Genomic DNA, 11,387 nt, shown 5'->3' with positions numbered 1-11,387 from the left:
GCATGCACAGGATGCTTAATTCAAATATGTGCAGTGTTTCCACAGACAAATACAGACTAGTAGAAATGCAAATACTGTATGTCTGCCAGGTAAGATGTTCATCTGTGGTTAGGAGGACGTTCAATCGCTGATAGGACTATAAAAAAAAAAACACATCAGAAGATGATTTTAAAAACCAATTAAATCTAAAAGGAATGCCAAGGCTGTAGCTGATATCTTGCAAACATTAAACATCACCTCACTCCTGAATGATATCAAACACACTTTGAGGCACTTCAAAAAGGATGAGCGAGCAGCATGCTAATTTCTGACACATTTGCTGTACACGCAAGTTTGAAGGTTAACTCTCTTTGGAGAAATTAAACTGTACAAAACATGAATCATGAGACAAATTGGCAAGTCTTGAATGACTAACAAACTTATCAACGACTAGAAAGACAAAGACAGTGAATGTGTCCCAAAGACAAAAAGTTTGACACAAAACAGATGCAACATGATGATGTAGGTGGATGATTTGACTCTTCTTTACGAAGGATAACATTTAAAACACTTGCACAAACATTTTTACGGTCTATGGCACAAACCCACTCGCCACACAAGTCTCTTTTAGTGCACTAGCACCCTCTGGTGGAGATATGGAGAAAATCATTCTTTTAGCCTCAATGCACCAGAGAGCTGTGACTGAAATTCAATGCTTAATCATGTGGACTAAATGACCTTTCTGTTACATTTCATTATAAAATGACCAGTGATGAAGATCTATCTAAATGTCTGCAATGTAAACATATATATTTCCTTGTGTTATTTGTTTTCAAGTATTCCATCTGCAAACACTGCCTAAATATCAACAGCATACTGTAAACTTTTTATTTGTGTGCATGCTGAGTATTTTGAATATACTTACTTTTGTTACATTTTCATCGATAAAACACGACAGAATAAAATTTATTTATTATTATTTTATTTTTTTAACCTTTATTTAACCAGGAAGAGAAACTCATTGAGATTAAAAATCTCCTTTTCAAGAGTGTCCTGGTTCTTTTAAATATGGCTGCTATGGATTGAAGATGTAGTGGTTTATAGTCTAGTTTCGTTGACACATTAAATAGCTACACGTTATAATAATAATACTTAACCTGCTATTTAAAATGTAGTACTCACTGTTACAGTGATGTTCCCTGTGCTGTTTTGTTCCCTTTCCACTTCCTGTTGTCTCAAGCCCAGGTGAAGGCACTGATTGCTCAACGAGGCTCACCTGGCCTTAGTGCTTATAAAAGCCCTGGCTTTAGAAAGGTGTTAATACTCTGTGTGACTTTTACGCTGTAACTGTACTACTTTAATTATCAAATATTGTTTTGTTTGAGAGTGATTTTACCATATTTTGAAATGAATGGTGTTTTTGTAACATTTACTCATTTTTTAATTTCTTGTTTTCTCCAGCCCAGGAGAAGCTACCGAGGCTCAGCTGGCAATGGAGCTGGCTGCAGCAAAGGAGGCATTTGGAGTTGGGACTGCTGTGCTTCTCAGTCAGAGATTGTCTTTTGTGGTATTAGTTTCTCAGTTGATCTTTATAATTAAATTATTTTGTGTAATTATAATAAATCCCTTCTTTTGACTTTGAAGTGTGTTTTTGATGGGCTAATGTGTGGGTTGTTAGCCCTATAGGGCCGCCTTACAGTGAAGCTGAACACTCGTATTGTGTGGTAATATGAATTTAACCTTGCATAAAGAACTAACATTATTTAACAGGTAAACTCAAAGAAATGTATTTTACTTATGCAGTTTATTTAAAATTTAAACGGTTGCAATCCTAAATTGCACTTTTGATAAATACAACTCTAGGTACACAATACATCTGGTTCTCATGTTCTGTATGGTGAAATAACTTTAGGGCTTGACTATATAAAGTAGCAGTGAAAGTATAGCGTTATCTTAACACAACATACATTTTGTATATTATGTGGAACTAACTACCTTGCTGAATAGTTAAAACTATAATGATCAACGTTCTGCATTGCACAAACTGGGTTAGGAGTGGATCCAGCAAAGGAGGGTCACTACATTGGTCTAGGTCAAAGAAACCACATTTTGTTTTGGGGTTATATTGATGGACATATTCAGTTTTTGGATTGGATTGGCAAAGCAGCATACAATTAAATTATCTCCAAGAGTGCGCAGTAATTAACTACTCTCACCAGTCGCTCATAAGTTGGTGCAGAGGCCTGAAGCTTTTGGACAGGGCATGTCACTTAACTGTGGACATTTGCAATTTCTCCTGAACAAGGACAAGAGTGACCGAACCAAAATAGGGGACAACTGTGAGGGTGGTGCTTACAATTGTTACTAATATTTATCCGGAACACTGTGTACAAATGTGAAAGTTTCAGCATTTATTTACCTATATGCCCATGTAATTCTGCCATGCATGCATTTAACTAGTAACGTCAACTATGGTATACCCTTTTGTCTGGCGTGTCATTCAGAAGTTACTTTTACAGTCAAACGCAGGCCATCTCTGGAGGGCAGAGGCATCATGGCTGGACGCTCTTCAACATCCACGCATGCTCAGAAATGCACGTCTTACGTCTCGCGCATGCGCAGTCAGGCCCGGCGGTCATTCATTATAAAGCCGAAAGTTCCTCCGTCTCTTTCCACCTTCAGCCATTTTGACAATGTTGGGAGCTGTGGGACGCTGCTGCACCGGGGCTCTGCAGGCTCTCAAGCCTGGGGTCCAGCCCCTCAAAGCCCTCGCTGGATCTCCGGCCGTCCTTTCACGTAAGTCCTTGCATATGCACGGTGTTTTGGACCGAAAATACGTATAAATACCCGCTTGTCACCGGGAAGGGCAGGGGGACGCTAGCATTTAGCTCCTGCTAGCAACACGCTGGCTGCAACCCTGCCGGTGTCGTAGCAGGCCGTAACATGAAAATATAGAAATGGAAACCTTTTGGAGCTTTAATAGACTCTCGCATTGATGTATATGTGTGTGTGCGTTTTTACTTAAAGCTGTCTGGATGCAGAAAACAGCTGTGCGGTGTGTTTTCTTGCGCTGGGAGCAATGACCTTTGAGAAATGACATGAGGTTGTTTGACAGGCTAAGTTAGCATTACAAGCTAACCGATTAGCAATCTTAATCTTCATCTAAATGTTTCACCAACAAACTCGTATACAGATCTACATATTCAAAGAACCTGTCCAGACTTTAAGACTGTGATGCACCAGACTTATTTGTCACTGAATGTCCCGTCTGCGTGTAATTAGCAGCTTTAGCTCAAAGTGCGATTCATTCATCACTCCAAGCAGACTTTACACTTTAAATATGATTGCAAATACGACAATGTACTGTGATTCATACGCGGACTACTTTTGTGGTTTCCTGATCACTCGGTAATTAGAGTCTCATTTTATGAGATAATTCGTAGTTTGGCCCTCAACTATGTCTTGACATTGAGGCGGATCAGTTGTCTGTTCTTTATCCGGTACTTTTCAGCATGCACTGTGGTTTATATAAAACACAGATCAATACATTTGTGGTGTCAAGGTCATCCATGTAGGACACTGAGCTTAAATGCATGCTGTGTTTCTCCACAGGCAGAGACTATGTCGCACCTGCTGCCGCTTCTGCCATCGCCAATGGGCGCATTGTGGCTGTCATTGGTGCCGTCGTGGACGTCCAGTTCGACGAAGGCCTCCCACCCATCCTGAACGCCCTGGAAGTGGCTGGTCGCGAGTCCAGGCTAGTCCTGGAGGTGGCACAGCATCTTGGTATGCAGCAGTAGTGACATAGAAACATAAAGGATGTCTTATATTTGTGAGTTTGCCACTAAATGAGACTTTTTATTTATTTTTTTTAAGGGGAGAGCACAGTGCGTACCATTGCTATGGATGGTACCGAGGGTCTGGTCCGCGGACAGAAAGTTATTGACACTGGTGCACCCATCAGAATCCCAGTCGGTCCCGAGACACTGGGCAGGATTATGAATGTCATCGGCGAGCCCATTGATGAGAGGGGTCCGATCTCTACCAAGCAGTGAGTCCATAAAAAATAAGAGATGTTTATGTTAAAATCACCATGTTATATATAGTCTTGCAGGGTAATTCTAAAAGTAGAATTCATTTATAAATAACTACGGGACCATAATGAAACGGTACTAAGGAGCTTTGAATATTTTGCAATGAGAAGAAAAAAAATCAAGGCTATATAACATAATAAAGTACCTTTTTTATGCCATTAGAATTAACGGTTCCTTCTCTCACAGGACTGCACCCATCCACGCTGAGGCCCCTGAATTCATCGAGATGAGTGTGGAGCAGGAGATTCTGGTGACTGGCATCAAGGTTGTGGATCTGCTGGCCCCCTACGCCAAGGGAGGAAAGATTGGTACGAGCTTCAGCGAAACCCTTCACAGGCTGAACTGACGAGTCTTTTTGAACCGTTTTAGTATAAATCTAACAGTGTGTACGTGTCATGCTCTCAGGTCTGTTCGGTGGTGCCGGTGTGGGCAAGACTGTGTTGATCATGGAGCTGATTAACAACGTGGCCAAGGCCCATGGTGGTTACTCGGTGTTTGCCGGTGTGGGAGAGCGTACCCGTGAGGGAAACGACTTGTACCATGAAATGATCGAGTCTGGTGTCATCAACCTGAAGGACACGACCTCCAAGGTGAGGACATACTCGAGCCTCCTTAAGGAAGTAGGGCTCGTTGCACACCGAGGGAGAAATGTGACATGCTTACCTTTTGGACCCTGCTAGGTGGCGCTGGTGTATGGACAGATGAACGAGCCCCCCGGTGCTCGTGCCAGAGTGGCTCTGACTGGACTCACAGTGGCCGAGTACTTCCGTGACCAGGAGGGTCAGGATGTGCTGCTCTTCATCGACAACATCTTCCGCTTCACACAGGCTGGCTCTGAGGTCAGTAAAACATTTTTAAAAAACCCACGTCAACCTGGACCGTAGCTGGAAACGTTGCATAGTTAACCTCTCGTCTCTTTGCTTACTTCCTCAGGTGTCTGCCCTTCTGGGTCGTATCCCCTCTGCTGTGGGTTACCAGCCCACTCTGGCAACTGACATGGGTACCATGCAGGAGAGAATCACCACCACAAAGAAGGGTTCAATCACATCTGTGCAGGTAAACAAAGCTTTGTTTAAAAAAAAAAAAAAAAAAAAGTTTAAGCCTTTAGAAAGTGTTGCGAGCTAAATGACCTGGATTATCTCCGCTAGGCCATCTACGTGCCCGCTGATGATTTGACTGACCCTGCTCCCGCCACCACCTTCGCTCACTTGGACGCCACCACCGTGTTGTCCCGTGCTATTGCTGAGCTAGGAATCTACCCCGCTGTCGACCCTCTCGACTCCACCTCCCGTATCATGGACCCCAACATCGTAGGAGCAGAGCACTACGATGTCGCCCGTGGCGTGCAGAAAATCCTTCAGGTTGGAGACTTTCTAATTCTTTTCAAAGCCTACTTTTTTTTTTTTTTTTTTTTTTTTTGGTAGATCTGACTTTTCTGTTTCTCTCCTTCTATAGGACTACAAATCCCTGCAGGATATCATTGCCATCCTGGGTATGGATGAGTTGTCTGAGGAAGACAAACTGACCGTGGCCCGTGCCCGTAAGATCCAGCGTTTCCTGTCTCAGCCCTTCCAGGTGGCCGAGGTTTTCACTGGCCACATGGGCAAGCTGGTGCCCCTCAAAGAGACCATCAAGGGCTTCAAGAGCATTCTGGGTGGTAAGTTATCAGATTTTAGTGCATTAATTGTCTTTATTTTTCTCTCTCTGGTTTTGCCCTCTTAAAGCTAATGTTGCCTCTTGTACCTGTTTCCCTGCAGGCGAGTATGACCCTCTCCCCGAGCAGGCCTTCTACATGGTCGGCCCCATCGAGGAGGTCGTCCAGAAGGCTGAGAAGCTGGCTGAGGAGCACTCCTCCAAATAAACAATCCAACTGTTGTAGGGGAGAAGAGGTGAAAACAAAATGAAAGGGGGTTCTGTGGTTAGGAGCACTTGGTTTGTAAAACATGTCAAAAAAACTCAAATGTACTTGTCTCGTCATCCTGAAATAAAGTTCTATTTAATGTTTCCAATGAAAGATGGAATAAAACGCTGTCTTTACACAAAAAAAACATTTGTCAACTGTATTTCCTATTGGTTCTTGTTCCTGGTGGATGTTTTCATGGAATGGCTGTCTTCATCCACACTGACCACAAGATGGCAATGTTGAGCTTTATGAACTGTTGCAGCTTCCCACATACTGAAATAAAGCTGTGGACAAACAAACCTTTGGATGGCTGTTTGAACTTTTAATACTTTACTTTTGAAAGCAATGTGATGCAGCTTTTATATTCAATATAAATAATACTGATTTTATTTTTTTGGATGTGCGTTCTAATCCCAGAGGGGAACTTCTGGTTTACACTGTTACTCAAGTGACGAGCTTCTCACGCATGCGCTATGAGTTTACCGGAGCAGCTGGGAGGTCGGTACCTGACTCGGTCACCTTGGCAGTGCTCCACCTCCCAGAATAACTTCAATGTTATGATCCCAACCAGCAACCCTTCGGTTCCCAACACAAATCTCTAATGCCGTCCGTAAGGAGCAGTGATAAAGGCGTTAATGCTCCATACTCGTCTACAGAGGGCGCCAAAAAGGCTTCGGTTGATGTTTTCATATTTCAGTTCTGTTATCCAGCCCTCTCAGACTACAATACAAACTGGTTCTGTAAGAATAAAAGTTGAACTTGGTGCATGAAGTAATCCTCTCTGAGCTGTAAATTTAGAACACATTTATCAAACAATTGAATGATAACTTTTAAACGAGACCCTGAATGCTGTCGAGGTTAGAGGACACTAGCCTGAGGGTTGTTGTGTCCGTTTTAGAAGATATTGAATAAGGGAGGTGCATGAAGTGAACTCCAATACACTGTTTTTAAACCGTTTTTTAAACATGTTTTTAGACCGTTGGAGTGAAAGCATCAATATCCCCAAGAAGATAAAAACATGTTGATTGTTGTCCCGTTTCCTGAATCGTTTGTTTGCACTGGATGTTCAAAGTGTCACAACAGGTCTGTGTTTCTGCTGTTTTCCATTTTCACAAAGGGAATGTCGGAACTCGATATGTCTTTGTGATAACGTTTGTAAGAAGTAGCTTTGATTTGCTCTTTGACCTTTCAGACGTGCATGTCTTCAAGGCCAACAACAGACGGAGCCTGTAGATAAGATAACATTAAAAATGGCCCAGATTTACCTGCGTGTTGGACCATCAAGTCTAAAGATAATAGAAGTGAGAAAAACAGATAAAGCACTTCTTAAAATGAACTCTTTATGTTGGGTGTTTTAATATTGATTACAAAAAGTATACAGAAATGAAGCTTTGGCTGTGAATGACATATTACCAGATTGTTAAAACAGCATAAAACATGTTATATCATTAAAAAAAACATCTTCATTGTATTGGCTTGGCAATAGGAATGGCCTCTTTGCTCATGATATAATCGCTGACACAGCTTGGCATGTATGAAAGCGGCAGCCAGAACAGCTTGGCGTCCCAGCCCGGAGAGTAGCGGGTTCGGGGCCGGACGGCGGCTATAGCGTGCTCCATACAGTTCACCACCTTCATCAGGTCTCCATCACTGATCTTCGCGACTTTGTCTGATATAACCGCTAAAGCTGGGAGAGAAGGAAAAAAAAAGGGAAATTCAAAATGAAATGAATGAATTGAAATCCGACACAGAAATGGAGAGAAGGAACAGAATCTGAGCTCACATTTCTGCAGGTATTCAGTGCCGTAGTCATCTTTGATCTCTTGGGGCAGCTTCTCCCAGAGGGTTTTGACATTATTGCTCAGAATGCCAACATCTGTCACGTTTGTTTTGAAGAAGCCCGGCTCAATGCAGAGGACTCTGACGCCGAAAGGCTCCATATTTAATCTATGTTGGAAACATCGTTTAGTCACAGTTTGCGTGCAAAGTACAGCATCCTTGACATACTGACTAATAATTAATCTTGCGGGTTAATGTTTCACCTGAGGCTGTCATTGAACGCCTCCACCCCGTACTTGGAGACAGTGTACGGGCCTCCTGTGACGCTGATCCTCCCGAACACGCTGGCCACATTCACCACCCTTCCCCTAGCCTTCTTAATTAGCGGCAGGACGCTCAGGGTCACGGCGATGACCCCGTTCAGGTTCACGTCCAGCATGTATTTATAGTCATCAATGGTTAGCCAGTCACAGGGGGCGGAGGGGACGGAGACGCCTGCGTTGTTCACCACGGCCCACAAGCCTTGAAGGAAAGAAACAGAAAACATCCCGTTAATGAAGCGTACGAACACTTCACCTACATTCAGCAGCTCTTTAAGAACAGGGTCCAAGTTTGCAGAAGAGAAAATGACAACCTATCAGACAACAGAAAACATCTTATTTTAGCATGTTAGCATCAGCTTATTACAATGAAACACGCGGATATGTATGACTTAAGATCATATTTATAAAGTTATATTCATGAGAATGAGCTTCAACTCTATTTTAGCAGGTTAATTTATATTCATGCTAATGGGAGTTTAGGCTAATTTTTTAGTGGATTACGGAGCATTTTCTGACAAAACGCTAAGTATCGGACAAAATACAAATATTCTAAACATCTCACTTTAGTGCATATGTTAACATGTGTTAATTACATTTAAAAAAATCAGACCATATAGGCCAACATACAGTAGGCCTATATTGTATGATCCTAAAGAAAGGACATTGGACCATAAAAACGAAGTCCTTGATATAAAAAAAGATGCTCAACTTGTCTTATCAGAAGGAGTGAAAGGCATTAACTGTAGTAAAGTAAACGCCAAAGAATGTTTGGATAATTAGACTTTTACGTTACTTTGTGCACAAAACATGGGAATAATTCAGAAATGACATTTTCAATGTGGACAACAAAAAAACAGGATGCTTTAATCCTCCACACTCACCTCGTTCCCCGACTTTGTCCTTGATCATTCCTGCAACTTTAGCAATGCTGTCCTTTGATCGCACATCGAGGTGGGTCGTGGTCAAGTTGCCGGAGCAGGACTTCTTCAGATCCTCTTCCCCCTTTTCAGTGAAACAAGAGGCGATGACTCTGAACCCCTGCTTGTCCAGATGGCGGGCCAGGAGGTTACCGAAGCCACTGTCACAGCCAGTGATGTAAACATACTTGCTGCCCTTATCCGAGACCCTGGGTAGCTCCTTGACCCAGCGGTACAGGTAGTAGAGGACCACCAGCCCGAGGAAGTACAGGAACATGACTGCAGGAACACAGAGGGAGAACACTGACCTCCACTCAGCAGAGAGTTTGAGCTGCACTGAGCACAGTGAGCTGGTGGGGCAATAAAGAGTTGTGTAACTGGAAGATAAACCGATTGAGTAATTTCAGCTGCTACATCTAGCTTACATTGTGGGAGAACTGTATAATTACCAGCTTTTCCCCCCACCATGAAAGTACATGGTGTACTTCCAGATGTGTGAACAAAGCAAAAGAGAGCAATGAAGTCGGCGATTAAGTTTCAGTATGAAGCAATGACTTGCATTTCTTACAGTCAGCTGCAGTCATCCACTTGTAAGTGTGAACCTCCACAGAGCTGTAGTCGATTGTGTTATCTGATTTGATAACCATTATGAAATCTGAATGTCTTTCATGAGAGAAATATAAATTAATGTAATCTGTTGAAATGTTCCGTATTAGATCCACATGTTTTTATTTTTGCTTTTTTTAAGAGACAGGGCGGTGGACACATGTCACACCTGTTGTGCAGAGGTCTTCCTTGACAGTCTCAGCTGACGGTTCAATGCCACACTTGGTTATCTCGCTGTCTAGACAAACGGCAAACTCGCCCAGCGATGGGATAGGACAGACGGTGTGATCTCCAGCTACGAACGAGGAGAAGGACGCCACCTGTGTGCAAGAAGAGAAACAGCCAAAGTCAAAGATATTACCTGCACTTGTTATATTGCTTCAAACAGTACATGGGAAATAGGTCAGACAGCATTTAAAAATGAAAGCTACACTAAGAAATAAAACAGAACAAAAGAAATCATTATCTATCTATTATCTAAAATGGACATTTAGCATCATCAGTTCACTCCTGGGAGTGTAGTGCTCCTTCACTATTTAGAAAAGCTTTGCTGCTAGAAAAAGCAGAAAAACTTCAAGCTGGACCAGCAAACCTAACTTTACGCTACAGCATCACTTTTAAGTTAACACTAACATATCACACGTGCGAAGAAACAAAATGAGAGGAGACTCACATGTCCAGGAGACGAGCAATGCTTTGAGTCCTCTCGGTCCTATCTGAGCTGTGTTTCCGTTCTCGTTCCGCGTGTCTCGAGTGAAACTTAGACCCCCTCTTTAGGTTTAGTGAAAGCAGCTGTGACCTACTTATGTTCAACATGAAATGCATAAATTCCTGGACTGTAGCCTAAGCAAGTATAACATTAGCAGTGCTACTAAGAGAGGGGAAACGAGCTGCTTCCTCTGCCCTCTTCTTATCTGAGGGACATTGTTGACATGAAGCAGGCAAGTTCATGTCTTCCTGGAAGGAGGTCGATTTAGGTTTCCTGTTTTGTTGAATAGATGTATACAATCCTGCACTCACTATTCAGTTTTAACATACATTTATTTCTGTCTTTCTCACTTCATAAAAACATGCTAAATTTAAAAAAAAAAAAAAAAAGTCTAAGCAATACTCACAGAAGAGACATCCTTTGTAAAGGATGGACATGCTCCACTTTCTGCACCACTAACTAGAAGTACAGGTTTCTCACCAGTAAACAGGATGTTACCAGTGTAAACTTTGGATTTCAAAGGGCGTTTCAGGCGTCGTCTTGTTTTTACATGTTTTCACCACAAGATGGCAGCATTGTTCTTTGTAATTAAAGTCCTATTGCACAGACGCCGTCTTCAAGTGCTTGTTGTTTACACAGAGCATCCAAGCAGAGTTGTGAAATAAGCTTAACACAGAGGGGATGATGCTGCTTCACAATCTCTTAATATCAGGAGGAATTCTGGGAATGTGGAGAATCTTAGCTCGAAGGCTGTATTTGACATCATTTTTGGATGATCACCTTTTTTGTTGGCTTCACACACCATGTATGTTTGGTCATGTAGTAAGTTGGGGACAGTTTTCCTCGCAAAACAAATCCAATTATAACTCAAGCTAAAATAAAAAAAGCTACCCTAGAAACATGAGTTTATTTTTTTATTTTTTTATGAAAAGCTTAATTAAACCAGAAGCATTTGGATAAGATGGAGCTTGTTTGAAAATCACCTTTTTTTCTTTTTTTAAAATCAATTATAACGTCCTTATCCTTTGAAAAATGTGTGTTCATTCTCTCCCTCTCTGTCGATTCCTGACTGCACTT

General features: G+C 42.1%; 2 protein-coding genes across 3 annotated transcripts; one reads left to right on the top strand and one right to left on the bottom strand.

The window, feature by feature from the left end:
• The first annotated feature begins 2,640 nt into the window (after positions 1–2,640).
• On the top strand, positions 2,641–6,275 carry atp5f1b (ATP synthase F1 subunit beta). Its single transcript, XM_079335833.1, has 10 exons — positions 2,641–2,775; positions 3,592–3,765; positions 3,856–4,030; positions 4,260–4,381; positions 4,479–4,663; positions 4,754–4,912; positions 5,007–5,129; positions 5,222–5,434; positions 5,529–5,730; positions 5,831–6,275. The coding sequence occupies exons 1-10, from the start codon at positions 2,673–2,675 to the stop codon at positions 5,932–5,934; spliced, it is 1,560 nt and encodes a 519-aa protein (XP_079191959.1). The 5' UTR covers positions 2,641–2,672; the 3' UTR covers positions 5,935–6,275.
• A 1,033-nt stretch (positions 6,276–7,308) lies between these two features.
• On the bottom strand, positions 7,309–11,158 carry LOC306818670 (retinol dehydrogenase 7-like). 2 transcript variants are annotated; one of them, XM_079336358.1, is made up of 6 exons: positions 10,275–11,158; positions 9,771–9,921; positions 8,960–9,274; positions 8,019–8,277; positions 7,760–7,923; positions 7,309–7,663 (listed from the first exon to the last, which is right to left on the bottom strand). In XM_079336358.1, the coding sequence occupies exons 3-6, from the start codon at positions 9,270–9,272 to the stop codon at positions 7,440–7,442; spliced, it is 960 nt and encodes a 319-aa protein (XP_079192484.1). In that variant the 5' UTR covers positions 9,273–9,274; positions 9,771–9,921; positions 10,275–11,158; the 3' UTR covers positions 7,309–7,439. The 2 variants fall into 2 exon arrangements, with proteins under 2 accessions (XP_079192484.1, XP_079192483.1); XM_079336357.1 differs by lacking the exons at positions 9,771–9,921; positions 10,275–11,158 and adding an exon at positions 9,421–9,734.
• Between the last annotated feature and the right edge of the window lie 229 nt (positions 11,159–11,387).

This window comes from Symphodus melops (assembly GCF_947650265.1).
Source record: "Symphodus melops genome assembly, chromosome: 23".
NCBI lineage: Eukaryota > Metazoa > Chordata > Actinopteri > Labriformes > Labridae > Symphodus > Symphodus melops.
Note: the sequence above shows the minus strand (reverse complement) of the source record. Positions and strands in the feature narration are given on the sequence as shown.

Excerpts from the sequence above, each read along its gene's own strand:
- atp5f1b (XM_079335833.1), top strand. The coding sequence starts at position 2,673 with ATGTTGGGAGCTGTGGGACGCTGCTGCACCGGGGCTCTGCAGGCTCTC. Across the intron at positions 4,664-4,753 it reads TGAAGGACACGACCTCCAAG|GTGGCGCTGGTGTATGGACA; the intron begins GTGAGGACATAC and ends GGACCCTGCTAG. Across the intron at positions 5,731-5,830 it reads CTTCAAGAGCATTCTGGGTG|GCGAGTATGACCCTCTCCCC; the intron begins GTAAGTTATCAG and ends GTTTCCCTGCAG.
- LOC306818670 (XM_079336357.1), bottom strand. The coding sequence starts at position 9,463 with ATGGTGGGGGGAAAAGCTGGTAATTATACAGTTCTCCCACAAT. Across the intron at positions 8,278-8,959 it reads GGACAAAGTCGGGGAACGAG|GCTTGTGGGCCGTGGTGAAC; the intron begins GTGAGTGTGGAG and ends CTTTCCTTCAAG. Across the intron at positions 7,664-7,759 it reads CACTGAATACCTGCAGAAAT|CTTTAGCGGTTATATCAGAC; the intron begins GTGAGCTCAGAT and ends CTTCTCTCCCAG.